Source organism: Vicugna pacos, chromosome 5, assembly GCF_048564905.1.
Source record: "Vicugna pacos chromosome 5, VicPac4, whole genome shotgun sequence".
Taxonomy (NCBI): domain Eukaryota; kingdom Metazoa; phylum Chordata; class Mammalia; order Artiodactyla; family Camelidae; genus Vicugna; species Vicugna pacos.
The window spans coordinates 68,354,946-68,374,648 of NC_132991.1; the positions used below are offsets into that span (position 1 = coordinate 68,354,946).

The 19,703-nt window shown below is 31.4% G+C and overlaps 1 protein-coding gene across 1 annotated transcript in view; it reads right to left on the reverse strand.

Moving 5' to 3' along the window:
• NBEAL1 (neurobeachin like 1) overlaps positions 1-19,703 on the reverse strand; it is a 124,341-nt gene that overhangs the window by 26,189 nt on the left and 78,449 nt on the right. The window contains exons 33-41 of the mRNA XM_072961428.1: positions 18,974-19,131; positions 16,917-17,041; positions 11,851-11,977; positions 7,473-7,621; positions 6,729-6,862; positions 5,003-5,104; positions 3,450-3,545; positions 2,922-3,046; positions 663-803 (exon numbers count right to left, since the gene is read on the reverse strand). Coding sequence (XP_072817529.1) covers positions 663-803; positions 2,922-3,046; positions 3,450-3,545; positions 5,003-5,104; positions 6,729-6,862; positions 7,473-7,621; positions 11,851-11,977; positions 16,917-17,041; positions 18,974-19,131 — 1,157 coding nt within the window. The remainder of the gene's footprint in view (positions 1-662; positions 804-2,921; positions 3,047-3,449; positions 3,546-5,002; positions 5,105-6,728; positions 6,863-7,472; positions 7,622-11,850; positions 11,978-16,916; positions 17,042-18,973; positions 19,132-19,703) is intronic.

The window sequence follows — 19,703 nt, forward strand, 5'->3', positions numbered from 1 at the left end:
GAATAGAAATGTTTAATAGTTATTGATTGTGTAGAAAGGCAAAATGATAATGTTAAAGAATAAGGCAACATGGAGACAGAATGCAAATAAGTAGAGAGCTACCAGGAGAATACACTGGGGAATGGAGGATTCATGGATAAGTTAGTTTCTTTAGGGTCATTAGGAAGATGTGAAACTCAGGTACTAACTGACAGGTGATATGATAATACAATGGTACACAGAACTCTTTCAGCTGCTACTAATAATGTAAGGGCCCTCTTTCTTCCCTGTTTTTATCCCTCTTGATTGATAAATATTTTTAGGAGGACTACATAGGCATTTGTTAGGTTCAAATCTCTGGTAGACATCTTGGATCAAGGCCTAAATCAGTTCTAACTCTAAATCTCCAGTAGGTTCCTAAATCCAGTTAAAAAATCACAAAACTACACTAAATAACAGTAAAAAAGAATTCTCCTTAAAAGTCGTTTGTTGAAGTCAGTTTGAGCAACCCATTCTCAAACTAGTTTAGCTGCTTTTATCTAGGGGTTATTATATGAATCAAAACCTAATAGAGGAAAATAAAAAAGATAAGGCCCTGTTATACAGTACATGACATGAAGGCAAAGAGTTTTCAACACTATCATATAGTCTTAAGAAAATAGCTTATTTACCCCAAAACATACCTTCCACTCTGAAGCTGGATGTGGAGGGTGGTGAATGGTTCTGTACGAATAAGATAGTGCATAACCCCAGCAGAATTTGAATAGTGAGTACCATAATGAAATTTATCAATAGTTCCCATAGGATCCTCAAAATTTTCATATCTAAAAAAAGAAATTACAGTTTTATAACCACAATAGTAAAATTAAGGACATATATTTGCATTGCATTGCTTAAAACACAGCTTTTAAGAAGACCTTAATATGTTTCATTATCTATGTATTTATATCATCACACCATATTAAGAAATGAAAAAAAATTTTATTAACACTTTTTTCTGGACAATAAAATAACACTAATTCTGGATTCTGGAACAATTTTGTATCATGCAATAATACATCCTCACTATAGATAAATGAGAAATCTACAGAGAACCAAAAATAAAGAAATTTAAAATCAATTACAATTGCACTTCCCAAAGGTAATTAATATGAACATTTTGGCCAACACTTGTCAATTCTTAATGTATGAAATAATATACATTTTAGTATAAAATATATTTTAATATAAAAGCGCTAATTTATATTGTTGACAACTTATTTTTCATCTAACAATTTTCTATTAATATCTTTCAAAATGAAAGAATGAATAGCCTAGTTTTAACAGGTACATGTATGTATAACAAGTAGATGTACAGATATATGACAGTTTAACTACTTCTTACTTTTAGATATTTAGGTTGCTTCTACTTTTCTGCTATTATAAGCAATGTGATAATTAGACATCCTTTCGTGGCCAAGGTAATGGGAAAAAACTATGGAGAGTCAGTCAAGAATTGTGAAAATGAATGTCTAATAATCTAAAGGCAAAAGAAGGAGATGGTAGACAGGAAGAAGGTCTAAATCTGATTATTAGCAAAGGACATATGCTTGCATTGAGTTGCTTAAAACAGTTTTTCAGAAACCCTTATTAATATGAATTATTATATATAGCAAAGGATATACATACTTCTGCAAGCAACATCATTGATATTGTAAATTGTTTTGTATGATGACATCTGAATTAGTGGGTATAAAATCTAAATAAGAATGACAGCTTTCTGGAAGCAATAAACATTGAATTTTTTTTAATTAGGTTTATTTGTTTATTTATTTATTTTTTAGGGGAGGTACTGGGGATTGAACCCAGCACCTCATGCATGTTAAGCATGTGCTCTACAGCTTGAGCTATACCCTTCCCCTGAAATTTTTAAACCAAAATACTAATTAGTTCATCAAACTGAGGTCAATTTCCTTTTACATAGAAATCATTAATATTCAGGAGAATAAAAAAAGTTTTCAAGTCAAAGTCATTTGTACTCCCCTCACACACAAATATATATATATATATACTATTGAAATTTAAAACACCTAATCTTTATCAATAAAATAAGTCATTTATATGATACATATTTCCTGTGAAGCAGTGTTAATAGTTTGACTAATGGCAGTGAAGTAATATATATACAGCAAAATTCCATTAGTAAATCAAATATTAAACATGGTAAAAAAAAAAAACTGGGAAGAGTATGAAGGAAAGAAAATAATGTACCATCTACTCACAAATAAATCTACAATTAAGTTTGTTTGCAGAACAGGCCTTTGACTTTATTAATAGAAGTCATAACTGACAAATCACCCACAGTTCACATGAAAAAAGGGGAAATTAAAATTAGAGTATTCTTTTACCTGTCAGCAGCTTGCTTTGGATAAAAGAAAATTATGAGGTATTTACAGGGTAAATCATAAATATACAGAACTATAAATATTTCCTTTCCTTACTCAAATGTCATTATCTAAATTCCACATATTTCACTGTTCTTTATTCACCTTATACAATGTGAATAATCAATAGGTTAGTATTATTAATTTCATATCTACCAAAATATTATATTACATGGATATTTTTACATGTTAGATTACTAGGTTATTAAGTCTGAAACACTTGGGAAGAAAAACTTCAAGAATCTATTACCCTTTAGCACGCACTTATTGCGAGTTGAAAAGAAATTCTAAGCAATATAAGTTTAAATTTGGCAAAGAAGGGACATATACAGATTACAGTTAAGATATTTGAAGGACAACTGATACATTTCAAGAAAACTTACTGAAGGAATTTTCAGTCTCTGATTAACAACAGTAGTTATGCATTGTAAAAAAGTAACACTTGGTTGGCCATAGGAAAAATCAATACAAATTCAAACAAGCTATGGGTATTTTTCAAAAGAGATGAAAGGCACTTACTTTTCTCGCATGGCTTTGGCATTTTTATCATTAACCACCCCAATTGGTTTGGAAAGATCACGAAATATAGATGGGTTATTAAGATCCAACTCTTCTGAAGTATAATCTTGTAAAATCCAGGGGAACTAAAAGAGTCACAATTTACAATTTAGAATTTCCTTCCCAGAGAAGCTATTATCCTCACATCTAATTTCAAATACTTATCTAAAGACAAAAAGGGATAGCCTTTAAAACTGTTTTTTCCCTGTTGCAAATGTCTATTCATCTTTAGTTCAATAACCAAAAGCATAATTTCCTGTAATTCCATTGGAATATTTTCAATGAAGTGAAAGCAAAAAGGTTTTTAATTTTTAAAATACTCTTCATGTTTATACTTCTTGAAAATAGCAAGTAGAAAATATACAGAAAGGCAAAAACAGATTTCATATCTTTTTAAAAATAAAAACTAGTTATCATGCACATATACTTTTGTGTATTATAACACTGTGAAAGACAACTCCATATTTATAAGATTCATATAAATCTCACCACAGGATACTGCGCAAGGTCATTATAGGTTCGTCCAGCCATTGTATTTAATTGAATGAGGTAGTCAAAATTTGACATCTCCCTGTTCACCCATTTCTAGGCAGCACAAAAAAAGAAAAAAATCAAAATTAACCTATATCTCTTAGAAATCAGTAACTACTACTGACAGCACTAACAGAATCTTTTGCTCCCGTTATTATCTCTATCATCTTCCTGATAAAAGGAAAGGTGCTTTAATAAAATTTAACAGGGAGATAAAAATCAATATATTTTTCCTAAATTCACTATCTTTTAAAAATTGGTCTCTAGAAAAGGAAAAGAATATTCAATGTAAATCAGACACTACAGTCTAAAAAGTCTTCATAAGAATTAAATCTTTTCAATTAAAAATATTTTACTTGATTTTATCCTTAAAAATTTAATACTAGAAGGAATGCCCAAATCTGAAACTTCTGTCTTAAATTGAAATTTTCATTAAGCATACACATTAAAAAAAATCAATCTCTTACTGTACTAAAATGATCTATAAATTTGAAATAAACATTATGTTAATTATGCTTAGAAAACTACCTTTATACATATAGCAATGGTAGATGGAATTTTGCTATAATAGATACAAAATTTTCTAAAGAAAGACATAGTTATTATTTTCTTTTAAACACCTTATTGTACCCAGCTGACAAATTGCTCTACACAGTATGAGTATGCTTGAGAATTTTGCTAACAGATTAACATTCACCTTTAAGTTCACTGTGTGCCTTAAGCAAAAGACATACTTATGGGAAATGGTGAGAAATGAATCTAGGTATGTAGATTTTATAGAAAGCCCAATTATAATTGTACTCGAGTGCCAAAGTGAGGAATCAGTACTTAGTGATTGAAGTTTACTCCACAGAAAGCAGGGAATGTACTTCATTAAATAACATTTACTCCATAAACAACAGAAAAGAATTGCTGATGGCTTTTGAACAAGGTAACAGTTAAGGTTAAGGTTAATGCGTTTGTAGGAGGAAAGAGAGCCAAGAGGCAGAGACTCTAACAAGGAGACTACTAACAACCTTGGAAAGCAAAACAGAATCGCCCTTTCTTGGATTTTGTCAGTACCAACTCAAGAGATGTTGGGATATATGTGAGGATAAAATACATGAAAGCATTAGTTAGCTTTGGCAGATGGAAGGATTGGCAAAGATTTTTTTTCTTTCTACCTTTGTTCCATGGTGTCTTTTGTAGTTTCCCATTTTTTCTTGTGTGTGGATTATATTTTTATTATTAAGGAAAAAAAAACTCACGTTATTTTTTTTTAAAGAACATTATTAACAATGAAGAACTCATTAGACATGCCCATGAACTGAATGATGTGGGAGCTGAAGGACAGAGTGTCTTATGTGTGAGGGAAACAGAAAGATTCAAAGATAATGCAAAAGATCAATTTGAATGGAAGAATAGCAGTTGTAAAATCAAAATAAAATAATCAGAAGAAGGGAGTTTTACTTTAAAGCAAAAGTCTGAGATACAAAATGAACACCAGAACAATGACTGTTAAAATTTCCTACCTGTGTCAATCCTGATGTTTTGAATAACTCCTGTGGTGATCTGGTTCCATAACTATTTGGAGAATGAAGTGACAACAGTCTGCTATATACTTTGTTTCTAACCTATAAAAAAAAGAACATTTTGTGGCTTAAAAATTCATCAAGACAAACCAGGATTATGGCTTTATTAATAGATTTATCATGATATAATTCACATATCATAAAATTCACCCTTCTAAGTATACAATTTATTGGGCTTTTCTGTATATTCACAGTTGTGCAACCATGCACTTCATCTAATTTTGGAACGTTCTCATCATCCCCAAAAGAAACTATATACTTACTCACTTCCCAATTTCCACTCCCTCCCATCCTCTGACAACCACTATAGTACTTTGTCACTACAAATTTGGCTATTCTGAACATTTCACATAAACAGAGGATTGATTTTAATTTCTCTATTATACCAGGCTTAATAAAGTCACGACATGTATTTTTATTTTAGAACATTATAGTATCTAATGGAATAACCTTCAGACTTTGAATCAGAAAATTAACTCACTTCTAGTTCATATTTAGTTGTGCCATTTACTGATCATTGTGGCAAATCAATTAACTTACTGAGTCTCATTTGCATATTAAATATAATAATCTCTACTCTTATGAGTTTCATGAATTATTCAGGAATATGCAAATGCAAAGTAATAAAATTCATCTCTGAACTTGTTTCCTCATCTATAAGAAAAAAGTAATGGAATTTGTCATATCTAATCTGAAGATTGTTAAGACGATTAGATACTACATACAAATGTACTTTAAAAACTATACACAAACACACACTATTGAACAGGAGCATGTTTGGTTTAATTACATGACATAGCTTTCTAAAAAACCAATGCATTGTATTTTCCTACATGGGAAAATTTATGTTTAATAGTAAAAAGTTATCCTTTTGTAAAAATAGAAAAATGCCCTTTAACGGTTTGAATGGAATCATCTATAAATAAACCTGGATCCCACAAATGAACAGAAACTTGGTTATTGACTGTGCTAATCCAGGTCATCTGAGAAGCAGGTGCTAAGATAGAACTGAATATGCAGAATTTTATTAGGAAATAAATAGGAAAAAATCTAATAGGAAAAAATGGAGAGAAAGCTAGGCAAGGTGGAAAGAGCAATCAGACTGTGATACAAGACTGACCTCAAGTATATGACAGAGGCAAGGAGGCCTGGGGGAAAGAAATGGGCCAAAGGTTATATAGCTGGTGGTAGAACGGTCTTGGACCCAGGTAACCTGGCTTCAGTGGCAATCTCTTAAACCACTTACACTATTTAAGAATTTACCGTATTCCTAGAAAAATTATACGCTCCATTATCTTTTTTCCTAATTACACATGATCAATTATTGTCAAATTGAACTCAGTATAATTTCATAAATCCAGTTATATCACATATATACTGCATATTATTTCACACTTGGATACTGACACCTATTGGCTGACACTCAATATTCTACTGACTTATTTATTTACCTATACATAAAAACTGAAAACAAACATTGACCAAATACTCAAACATAAATCTCAACAAAAATTCATATACTGCTTAGCCCTAAAAGTATGTATTTCTTCCCTAATATTTTGACTTGATGAAAGAGTCGGGTCTGAGGTTTCATTAAAGCTCACTGTTTGGAAAATTATTTCAAGCTAATAGTGTGGGGTTTCCAGAAAGGTAGCATCTTACAAACCTCTTTTTTGAAATTGAGAAAGTAGTTGGATTGGTCAACATGAAAAATCTCAAGGGCTGACCTCCTTAAGTTGTACCGCCGTAGGTGAATCTCTCGAACCTGAGAATGTGGCCATTTGAAATCGAAGCCTACTCCTGAAAATAGAAAAAATCTTGACTAGGGTATCATATAAAGTTACTCATGCTACGAGGAAAATATCTCCTACTTCCTGACAAAAGTAGCACTTAGGGAAAAGGAACTCAATTTCTGTATGATAAAAACTATTTGTTAAATTTATTGGATGTTTACATTGTTTCTTTCAAACCTATTTAAAAATTCTATAGCTTTTCTACTTCCTTCCCATTAGAATAGAGCATAACTCTGAATGTTATATCTTAAAAAACATTTTTCCTTTTCTCTTCATGTTGGCAGCATAGATTCAAATCCTTTTATTTTCACATAAAGGATTAGGTGAGCAGCCTATAGGAATAAGTGTACATACAAATAAAACTAAGATTGCATTTTATAACTTCAATTTATAACAATCCCCCTAGCCAAACCTTTTTAAGAACACTGATAATAAAAAAGCATTCTTTTCAGTATACTGCTGAATAATAAATTTAATCCCATACTGACTTTTCATTTCTCCGTTTACATGATAGACTACAATTCCAGTCTCACCTTATTACTTTCTTCTCATCAATGATTGATAAACTGGATACTTAACTATTGAACAACAGAAATTATTCCCCCAGACCTCCTCACCATCTTCTTTTTCAATGCTGCCATCATAGAAGTAAATGTGTTGAGTAGTGATTTCTAATCTGCCAGGAATTATGTCAATTATTGTAATGAGTTCACAGTCTTCCGACAACACCAATTTTTCTTTTTGATCCTGTTCTTCTTTCTCATCACTGTACAAACAAATATCAACCAAACAAAAAACATCCAACAGTGAACTCTGTGTAAACAGAAAAGAGCGTCATATCCAAATATGCATCTCATGTCTATAAAAATCACTGTTCAAGAAAGAGCACTTGAATTTTATATTAAAAAAATTTCACTGCATATTAAATTACTTAAATATTATCCGAATATACTTATTACCCAATAACTAAGTTTAAAAAACGTCTTTTACATTTTAATTGTATATGATTCACCAAACCAAAGTATAGTGAATCTTTAATACTACTGGCAGAGGACAGTTCAAATATGCAGCAATACTGGTCATGTTTTTCGGTTATATATGGGAGACATGAACTGACCCACGGAATACATGAATCTGTGTATAAAGGACTGCATCATTAGTAGTGTTTCATAAGTAATTAGTAGAAGTACTAATTATGATTGTTTCTTAAACTGTAAAATGAGACTTTTTGAGAACAACAAAAATTCGAGGATCATCGTAACACCCCCTTGACAGTAGAAATGGAGATAATACAATGAGCTACTATTTCCACACCATACTTAAAATGAACTCATCTTGTATTTGGAGGACTGTTACCTCTTATGCTTACTGTAGGGAATAACTGGTGACAGCCTTCTGGTGGCCAAAGTGACTTTTAACTGCCAGGTATAGAAGTGAGAACGCCTATTGCTCATGGAATATTACTCAAGTAAACCCTTCAAGCCAGCTGCTCTTTAGTCCTAGATATTTCACATCTGCCTCATTTCTAGGATAGCAATGACTAAATCTAATTTTGTTTCCAACGGATTTCCATGGGGAAGCTCAACAAGTATAACCATTCTAACTGGTAATATTGCAACCCTTAACTTAAGCTTAAAAAAACTAAGAATATTTTCCTAAACAGTGGAATTCCAATATTTACAGTGATGGACTAGAGAAATAAGTGACCCAAGAGAGTAAGTTATTTATATTCTATGAAAGAAAGAGTTTGGGCTTTTCATTTTCACTTTATTTGATTTAAATTTTTTTTAAATTGAAGTATGGTCAGTTTACAATGTGCTAATTTCTGGTGGACAGCATAGTGATTCAGTTTTTATATATATATATTATACACACACACACACACATACAGTTAATATAATATGAAAAGGAGACAGATTAAAAGGGTCCAAACATATTTGAAAAAATAACGCTGGCAACTTCTCAAATATGAAAAAAATTAACTTAGACATCCAGGAAGCTCAATGAATTCCAAGTAGGATAAATACAAAAAATATACATGGACAAAAAGCCAAGGTGGTGAAAGCAAAAGACAAATAGAATAGACCAAACTATCACAAATAGGACATCATAAAAAATTTAATAACACATTTCTCATGAGAAACAATGGAAACCAGAAAGTAGTGGAATGATATTCACATTCAATGTTCAAAATGTTGAAAGGACAAAAACTGCCAAATAAGAATTCTATATACAGCAAAACTATCCTTCAAAAGAGAAAGGAATGGTGCTGCAACAACCAGAATCATATGTAAAACAATTAATATGGACCCTTATATCACCCTGTATTAAAAACTTAACACAGAATGGATCAAAGACCTAATATAAGAGATAAAATCTTAAACTCTTAGAAAAAAATAAACAGAACTTCATCAAAATTTAAAACTTTTGTGCATCAAAGGATACCAACAACAAATTGAAAAAACCATTCAATGGAAGAAAATCTTTGCAAATTTTGTATCTAATAAAGAATTTGTTCCTAAAATATGTAAAGAACCTCTATAACTCAATAACCAAAAGACAAACCAATTAAAATGGACAAAGGATTTGAATAGAGATTTCTCAAAAAAAGGACACATAAATGGCCAACAAATATATGAAAAGCTGCTCAGAATCATTAATTAGGGAAATGCAAATTAAAATCACATGATAGCACCTCATATCTTCTAGGATGATATAATAAATTAAAAAAATAGAATAACAAAAGTTGGGGTAGATTTGAAGTTATTAAAACTGTCATACATTGCTTGGGGGAATGTAAAATGGTGTAGTCATTGTGAAAACAGTTTCATAATTCTTCAAAATGTTAAACATAGAATTACCATATGATCAGAAAATTAACTCCTAGTTTTATACCCAAGATAACTGAAAACATATGTTGACACAAAAATTTATGGTATTATTCATAATAGCCCAAAAAAAAAAGGAAACAATGTAAATTCTATCAACTGATGAAGGGATAAACAAAAGTGGTATACCCATATAATGGAATATTATTCGGCCAATAAAAAAGAATGAAGTACTATTACATGCTACTACATGGATGAACCCTGGAAACATTACACTGAATGAAAACAAAAAAAGCTAAATATAAAAGGAAACCTAGTGTATGAAATACATGAAAAGTTGAAAATGTTAAATCCATAGAAAAAGAAAGTCAATTAGTGATTGCCAGAGGATATGGGGTGGGGAAATTGGGACTGACCACCAAAAGGTACAAGATTTCCTTTTATGTTATATAAATCTCAATTTCAAAAAATATATCTCAATTTTTTTAAAAGTAGGCAAAAATGAAAGCAAAATAAAGATCTCCACAGATAACAAAAGATAGAGAAAATTTGTGGCTTAAAGACTTTCCTTACAAGAAATACTAAGGGAAGTTTTTCAGGTAGAAAGGAAATGGCATCAGATGGTAATCTGAAAGTATGTCAAGAAATAAGGTGTATAAGTATGGTAATTATGTAGGCAAATACAAAGAGAAGCATAACTATATAGTTTTCCTTTTTTCACTTAACTGATTAAAAGACAAGTACATAAAACAGTAACAATATTAAACTGTATTGTTGAGTTTAAAACCAATAAAAGTTTAATATTTATAGTAATAATAACACAAAGGAGAGATAAGAAAGTGAATATATTTTTACTCAGCCATAAGAATTAAATAATACCATTGGAGGCAACATGGATGGACCTAGAGATTATCATACTAAGTGAAGTAAGTCAGACAAAGACAAATATTATATATCACTTATATGTGGAATCTAAAAAAATGATACAAATGAACTTATTTACAAAACAGAAACAGACTCACAAACATAGAAAACAAGTTACCAAAGGAGAAGGTGTGGGGAGAGGGGTAAGTTAGGAGTTTGTGATTAGCAGATACATAATACTATATATAAAATAAATAAACAAGGACCTACTGTATAGTACAGGGAATTATATTCAATATCTTGTAATAAACTACAATGGAAGAGGATATGAAAAGAAGTATATATGTATAACTGAATCACCACCATGCTGTATACCAGAAACTACATAACACTGTAAATTAACTATATTTCAATAAAAAGTAAACAAAAAATAATTCAGAATTTTAAAATATATCTAAAGTTATTCAGTTTATATATTATTTCCTGTGAGAGGTTTGGTAATTTTTATTTTTTTCAAGGAATTTGTCCATTTCATTAAAGTTGTCAAATTTACTGGCATAAAGTTGTCATTTCTTTTTTTTTTCTTCTTTTTGGGTGGGAGGAGGTAGTTAGGTTTATTTATTATTAGGTTTTTTCTTTTTTTTTAATGGAGGTACTGGGGCTTAAACCCAGGACCTCGTGCATGCTAAGTATGCACTCTGCCACTGAACTATAAGCTATACTCTCCCCATCAAGTTGTCATTTCTTTTCAATATATTTCTTGTTAATCATTTTAATGTTCGTAGTGTTATCTTCTCTTTCATTTCTGGTACTGGTAATTTATGTTGTCTTTCTTTCCTAAGCAGTTTGGCTAGAGGTTTATTGTTTGGTTATCTGATTTTTGAAAAGCTAGCTTTTGTTTCCTTTGATCTTTCTGTTTTTTAACTTTCTCTTTCACGGATTTCTGCTTTTATTTTTCTAATTTCTTCCTATTACTAAAGAGTTTATATTTCATGCTGTACTTTCCAACTAAACACGTCAAAACACTGGCTGTGTCCCGTAAGTTTGATATATTATGTTTTCACTGTCATTCAACTCAAAATACTTTCTAATTTCAAGGTCTAGCTCCAAATTAACCGAGTTCTAAGAAGCCTTCTTCAATAGTTTGTTAACACTAATAGACTCAACACCTGGTAGACAGAGTATTAACTGCTGGTCCCTGGAAATATATGTATTAGAATTTCAAGATAATGTTTTCCACAATTTTACAATCCCATTTCTCAGAATAAAATAATTCGAAATTCTTTCAAGTACTTATACATACATATTTACTCTGCCTGTTATTTCCTCTTCAGGAAGATCTAATTTATCTTCCTCCAGATCACTAACTTTTACTTGTTTCACTACTTCCAAAAGCAATGAATCACTGGAAGGCTGTGAGTGCTGGATGCCTGTTTAAACACAAAATGTTTGTTAAACACAAAGTAAAAAAAACCATTATCATAGTCCTGTAATTTCTGATTGTCAATTATATGATAATAGTATGTATTACAAATAAAGAAGGTACTTGAAATTTTCTAAGATATAAAAGCAATTTACTACAGAAAAGTTTTTATACATGATTTAGAGTAATCTATGCTGTTTCACTGTGACTTTTTACACATAATAAAAGGAATTGTCTTAAAAATATGGTATCTATTTTTAATGATGGTATTAGTTACGTTTCAGAAATAGGCCAAGTAATCTCTTTAATCACATTTACTGCTAAAGGATACCAATAACTAATTGAAAGAGAATTATTTTCAGTACATTAATTCAACAGAATTATTTTTACTGTGCATTTGTACTTAAGAAATATTTAGAAAGAGTGTGACAAATTATCTTTAACTGCAAGATAATACAGAGACCAAGGGCCAAAGTGTTCCTTTCTGGAGTACAGGGAATTTAACAGATAATTCCGATATATATATATTCATCAAATGTAATGAATGATGCATTATATAAAAAGGTAGGGCTAGCAAAGTGGAAAGAACATGGGTTGTGAATTGGTAAAACTAGATTCAAATTCTGTTCTACCATTTACTAACCGTATGACCCCTCTGAATCTATGCTTTTTAACTCTGAAATGGAGATACATCACAACACACATAAAATAAATGATAGGTATTATTATTGTACATTCATCTCTCAATTATCTGAGTGGCAAAAGAACTGTAATAAAAATATATGTATAATTAATAGGCAGGACTGGAAAAATTTATATATTTAACTATGAATAAAGATATTTCATTTGTGGAAAATCAAAATAATTCATGCTAAACAACAAAACACTATACAGATAACAAAACCTCCCTTAGTTTCTCAAATGGTATCATTGCTCTGACATGTAAAATGAAGTAACCAATGTACAGCTGCATTCTTCTTTATAAATCTGCTTCCATCACATCGTCCCCTATACTAGGAATTACTGGCTCATACTTTCCCTAGAACAAGTAACTATTTCTACTGAACATATTTTCCCCTATGGTCTAATGTAAGCAAAAATTTATTGTGAAACATTTAGTTTAACAAAGTACATGATTATGCAATAAACCTGAAAAGCAGGAACTCAATAATCTGATACAAACTGAAAACTGACTTCATGTACATGGATGAAACAGTACTCTTAAGAGTGTAAACTAAAACTCTGGTGAATATACTGAGGATGGGAAGGACTGCAGGCAAGGAAGCCCATTGGGAAAACTATTCCAAGTTTGGGAGAAGACAGACTCTAGCTAAACCTAAACCATGGCAATAGCAAATGGAATAAAAATAAGGAAAAACCTAAAATATAGGTAAGAGACAGTATTAAAAGGACATTGTAAAAAAAAAAAAAAGGATATTGTACCTAAAGAACAATTATGTGTAGGAGATTAAGAGGGATAAGATAAGGATGGGCTTACAGTTAATAATAATTATTTAAATTTGAGTAACTAATGAGTGGAGGCAATGATAACTATAACATAAGACACAGGAGAAGCCACATCTAGGATGAGGAGCAGACACATGAGAAAAGATAATGGATTCAATTTCAGAAATGTTACATGGAAGAGGTATCCCAACAGGCAGTGGAAACCTTGGTCTCAAGTTCAAAAGTCAGGCAAAAATTAGAAATACAGGTGGGAAAGCATCATTATATACATAATTAAATATATACTTTGTTGTTATTTTTGTGGGGGTGGGTAATTACATTTGTTTATTTATTTATTTAATGGAGCTACTAGGTATTGAACCCAGGAAAAATATATATTTTATATACCACGATGAAGCCAAGATACCACCACTTCATAGAGAGCATAAGTAAAAAGTAAGATGGCTAGGCAAAGATCTGGGAACACTGTCATTTAAAACGTGAATGGAATAGAAAAAAGGTTCCATGAAAAAGACTAAAAATTGGTATGAAAAGGAGGGTAAGCAACAGTGCTAAGAAAAAAACACACTTATGGAGGAGGATAACTACCAATGCTTCACAGACAACAGAAGCAGTCTAAGGACTAAAAATAAGTCACTGCACGCAACATCAAACAACCCAATTAAAAAATGGGCAGAAAAACTGAATACACATTTTTCCAAAGAGGAAATGCAGATGGCCAACAGGCACGTGAAAAGATGCTCAATACTGATAATAATCAAGGAAATGTAAATCAAAACCACGATGAGATATCACCTTACACCTGTCAGAATGGCTTTCATCAAAAAGAAACTAAGTAACAAATGTTGATGAGGATGTGAAGAAGAGGGAATCCTCATACACTGTTGGTGGGAATGTAAATTGGTGCAACCACTGTGGGAAACAGTATGGAGGTTTCTCAAAAAAGTAAAAACAGAACTACCCATATGACCCAGCAATTCCACTCCTGGCTATACCTCTGAAAAAAATTAAAGCACTAATTCAAAAAGATACATGCACCCCAATGTTCAAAGGAGCCTTAAGTACATACAATTGCCAAGATATGGAAGCAACCTAAGTGTCCATCAACAGATGAATGGATAAAGAAGATACAGTGTGTATATATGTGTATATATATATACACATATATACACACATACATACACACACATATATGTATATACACACACACATATAATAGAATATTACTTATTCATAAAAAGAAAAAAGGTTCCAGGAAAAAGACTAAAAATTGGTATGAAAAGAAGGAGGGTAAGCAACATTCATAAAAAAGAATGAAATTTTGCCATTTGTAACAATATTCATGGATTTGGAGGGAACTATATTAAGTGAAATGTCAGACAGAGAAAGATAAATACTGATACCACTTACACGTAGAATCTAAAAAACACAACAAATTAGTAAATAAAACAAAAAAGCAGACTCACAGATAAAGAGAACAAACTAGTGGTTACTATCAGGGAGAGGAAAGGACGGGCAATATTATAATATAATAATATATACTATTAGGTATAAATTAAGCTACAAGGATGTATTGTTTAGCACTGGGAATATAGTTAATATTTTATAACTATAAATGGAGTATAACCTTTAAAAATTATGAATCATTATGTTGTACACCTATAACATATAATATTGTATAGCAACTGTACTTCAATAAAAATAAAATTTTTTAAATTAAAATAAGTTGGTGCATTTGGCAATCAGAAGAATATTTCTAGTGAAGAAGTGTGGACAAAAAAACTTTCTAAAACCAAGTATTTTTAATGATACACTTAAGAATATACTTTTTGGCCATTTAAATTCCATTATTTATAGGTGGGTGTGTTCCAAAAGATACTTCACAAATCACTTGTTTGGAATTCACAATGAATTTTCCATCAAAAATGTTAGGAATAATGGCCAACTTTGTAGTTTAGCTACTGTACATTTGCAATGGGAGGCAAAGCAGTACTGGGTTAAGTGAAACAAAACAAAATAAGAAAAAAAAACCCACCACGAATTCTGGAAGCTGATGAAAATACTTATAGACAAACATATGGAGTAGGCAAAACATTTTGCAGTTAATTCTGAAGTAAACTTCAGGGAACTTTAAAGAGTTTGAAAGATTGGTGCCACTGGTTTTATACTATTTCTAATTTCATTTTGAAATACATGATTTTTTTCTTCTGTACAATTTTATTGTCACTGTTATACTTGGGGTAATTTTGAACACTGGGTAAAGAGAAAAACAGAAATAGAGAAAAAAAAGACAGGACACTAGTTTTCCTGGACTTAAAACTACGGAGACCAAGAAGAAACGTAAAATTGTATCTGTGTAGAGGGGTGAGGAAGGAGTGGAAAAAGGAAGGAGAATTTCCTGGAGTGAGGCTTCTTGGCAAAAACGAAGAAAATACAGAGAACACTATTCCTTAAATATTACTAAACTGAAGACACCCACCAAAAGTGTTTTCTGGGTGATGAGTACAGTCAAATTTCAAGAGGCAGAGAAAGTACAGCAGTCTCAAGATGTGTCCAGGGAGGACAAGCTGTCTGTAACTGGCCACTCCCACGTAAGACACTCCCCAAGTCAGTGTTTGTATCACAGGCAAGACCATTTTCTGCATTACGGAAACTCACTTACTGTGTCTGATTTACGTCGGAATGGAAGATTCTAAACAGCAGGCATCACAGCTCTGTTAATTTTATGGCATTTATTGTACTGGCCAATATATTAAGGTGGTTATTAAAAGTAAGATTAAAAAACAGGTACTCCTTTCATCTGTAACTTAGTCACTGAACACAAGATGCACGGTGGCTATGGTAAAGTAACTACAATTCATTATACATGTAACAGTCAATATCTTGGGGTATTTCACAGATCTCTTCTCCAAAAGAAAAAGCTGTCAAGTCAGATGGTTAGAAAGGAAGGGCTTTCTAAAAAAACTGCAGAAACTCTTTAATGTCTCCTTTGAAATACTGCTAAGTTATGTATTTTTAAGCACTTTTTTCCAGAAAAGGGCATTGGCCCATCTAAGATACTAAATGTCTAGAGTTCTGTAATAAGAACAAGTCATAAAAGGAAGGACAAAAGAGTTGCTAAGAATTCTAAATGTATTTAACATTAGCCTCAGTCTTGGTAAGCAAAACACTAAGGGAACAGGACGACTGTTTAACCATACTGTAATGGATACAAGACAACACACTTCACATGAACTACAGGATAATTTTATGATTTTAAATTATGTTTTTCTTTGAAAAACTGCAATTAATTGAAACAGGAAGTCACCTTAGAGGTCAAAAGTAACTGCATTTAACATATACAACCATTTAAATATCAATTATAAAATAGCACCCTTTTCTCATGAGCAAATAATTCTGAAACAATTGATAAAAACAATAACCAACCCCCACCAACATCCTCATTTCTCTTCAAGAAATAAACAGCCATTGGAACTCACCTAAATTGTCTCTCAAAGCACTAGCTTCATCATGGGTTTTGAAGTTATAATTCGGTACCAACTTAAGTCTCATGCGGGAATAATTTTCTACATTAGCTAGTTTCCAGTGGACTGGATTTTGTTTCCTATGAATATTCATAAGTAAACAAAATTTATTTAGCTTAAAGTTATGAAGATTAGCTTGAAACAATGTAAGAAGTATCAGATCCTTTACACTTTTTAGCACTATTTTATAAAAACATTCATATTCATTATCTCATTTGACCCCAACAACCACAAGAGAAAACCAATGTTAGTATGTACAGCTACAGTTTATACCTGAGGAATCTAACACAGGCTAAGTTATTTGCCTAAGATGCTGTGTGTTTACAGACACCAGAAATAAGATGTGAACATAAATCTTCAGACTTATAATTTGATATATTTTACTCTTTCTTTCACTGTTACAGGGAACTTTTTTAACTACCTATATGAGTTTATTCCAAATCAGTTTTCAAAATAAAATGGTAATTTTATTATAAGTAAAGATAATATAATTGAAAATGGATCAAAGACCTAAATATAAGACTTCAAACTAGTAGAAGAAATAACAGGAGTAAATTTTCATGACCTTGGTTTTGGGAATGTTTCTTGGATATGACACCAGTAATACAAGCAACAACAACAAAAAGAAATAGATAAACCTGACTTTAAAATTCAAAATTTTTATGTACCAAAGACTACGATCAAGCAAGTGAAAAAAACAACCTATATATTTATAAATAATATATCCGATAAGAGTCTATTATTGAGAAAATAAAAAGAACTCTTACAATTCAACCACAAAAAGTCAAACAATCCAATTTAAAAATGGGCAAAGAACTTGAATAGATATTTCTCCAAATAAGATACACAAATGGCCAAAAGTACATGAAAAGATGTTCAATGTCATTAGTGAAATGCAAAAAAATCATAACATACTGTTTCACACCTACTAGGATGAACATAATAAAAAAAATTTTAATGACAAGTAGTGGTAAAGTTGTGAAGAAACTGGAACTCTCAAACATGGCTGATGGGAATGTAAATGGTGTAGCTGCTGTGAAAAACAGTTTGGCAATTCTCAGTAAGTTAAACACAGAATTACCATATGACCCAGCAATTCCACCTGCAGGTATATAACCAAAAGAATGGGAAACAGGCATTGAAACAAGTACTGTTCATAAACGTTTACAGCAATACTATTCACATAGTCACAGGGAAAACAACTCAAATGTCTATCATCTGATGAATGAATAGACAAAATGTGTTATTATCCATACAATGGAATATTATCTGGCCGTAAAAAGGAAAGAAAGTACTGTTACATGCTACAACATAATGAAAACACTATGCTAAGTGAAAGAAAGAAGCTGGACACAAAAGGCCACGTACTGTATGATTTCATTTATATGAAATATTCAGAACAAGCAAATCCATAGAGACAGAAAGCAGATTGGAGGTTGCCAATGGCTGCTTAATGGTCCAGGGTTTCTTTTTCAGGTGATGAAAATGTTCCAAAGCTAGACAGTGGTGATGATTACACAAGTCAGGAATGTACTTAAAGCCACTAAACTGTACACTAAAATGGTGAAAACAATATTATTTTATATTATGTGTATTTTACTACCATAAAAAGAGTTGTTAAATATGTATATATTTACATACATAAATACACACACACACATAATGTAATTTAGCAAAACAGAAGTGACTTAGGATCAAGCATATAAACTGTAAAATGTTCAAACATATAGATAGCATCACTAATCCTAGCTCAGACATCAAGACAGAAGTAAATGGATTCAAAACAAATTCTGTATAGCAGGGTAAAAATAAAGGAAATAGCTGCATGGTGAAAAACATACACACAAAGCTCTAAATATAGAAGGCCTAAAATTCACAAAAGACAAATTAATTAAAGGCAATCTTTTACAAAGTGAACTTTAAAAAAACTGGTTCAAGAAGCCATTTGCTCATAAAGTTCTAGATCAGAGTTCTAAAAACAAAAGGGTATTTGATAAATGATATACTCCTACCTTTCAGCCCAAGGCCCCCTTTCACACGTAAGATAGAGCTTTATTGCCTTCCAGCGTCTCAGAGTGGCTAACTGTTGACTGCTAAGTTGTTTAAGCATATTATTATACCTCAAATTCTCTTGGCGTGCTTTTCGATTAAATGGCTCCACAAAAAACTCCTGAAAGAAATAGCAGTAAGTAATAGAGTTGAATCATATATTTACAGGTATACTTAAATTTTAGTGCCACAATTTTAAAAATTTGACCCAATAAAACCATGCAGTGAAAGAAGCTGGTAACCAACAGGATTTTCTTATTCTACTAGAATTATTTCTTTAATACAATTCTAGCTATAATATATTTGTATTTTTTTTAAATACGTGAATAACTTCAAAAATGTAAAGTATCTCAACACAGGATTTTTAAACTCAGAATTATTAACCTCCTACATCAAGTGAAATGATTTTCCTTTGGGATCTTTTGATTAATAAGGCATCTAGAGTAAGATTCAAGTTTAAATAAAGTAAAAGGAAGAGTAACCACATTTCATACTACTATTGATGGACTGAAAGGCAATGTCAAAGACAAAAGAAATCCATAGGGGCTAATGTCTCACAATGAAAACTTCTATCACTTAAGGGGGAGGATACAGCTCAAGTAGTAGAGCACATGCTTAGCATACAGAAGGCCCGGTTCAATCCCCAGTACTTCCTCTAAAAATTAATAAGTAAACCTGATTGCCTCCCTCACC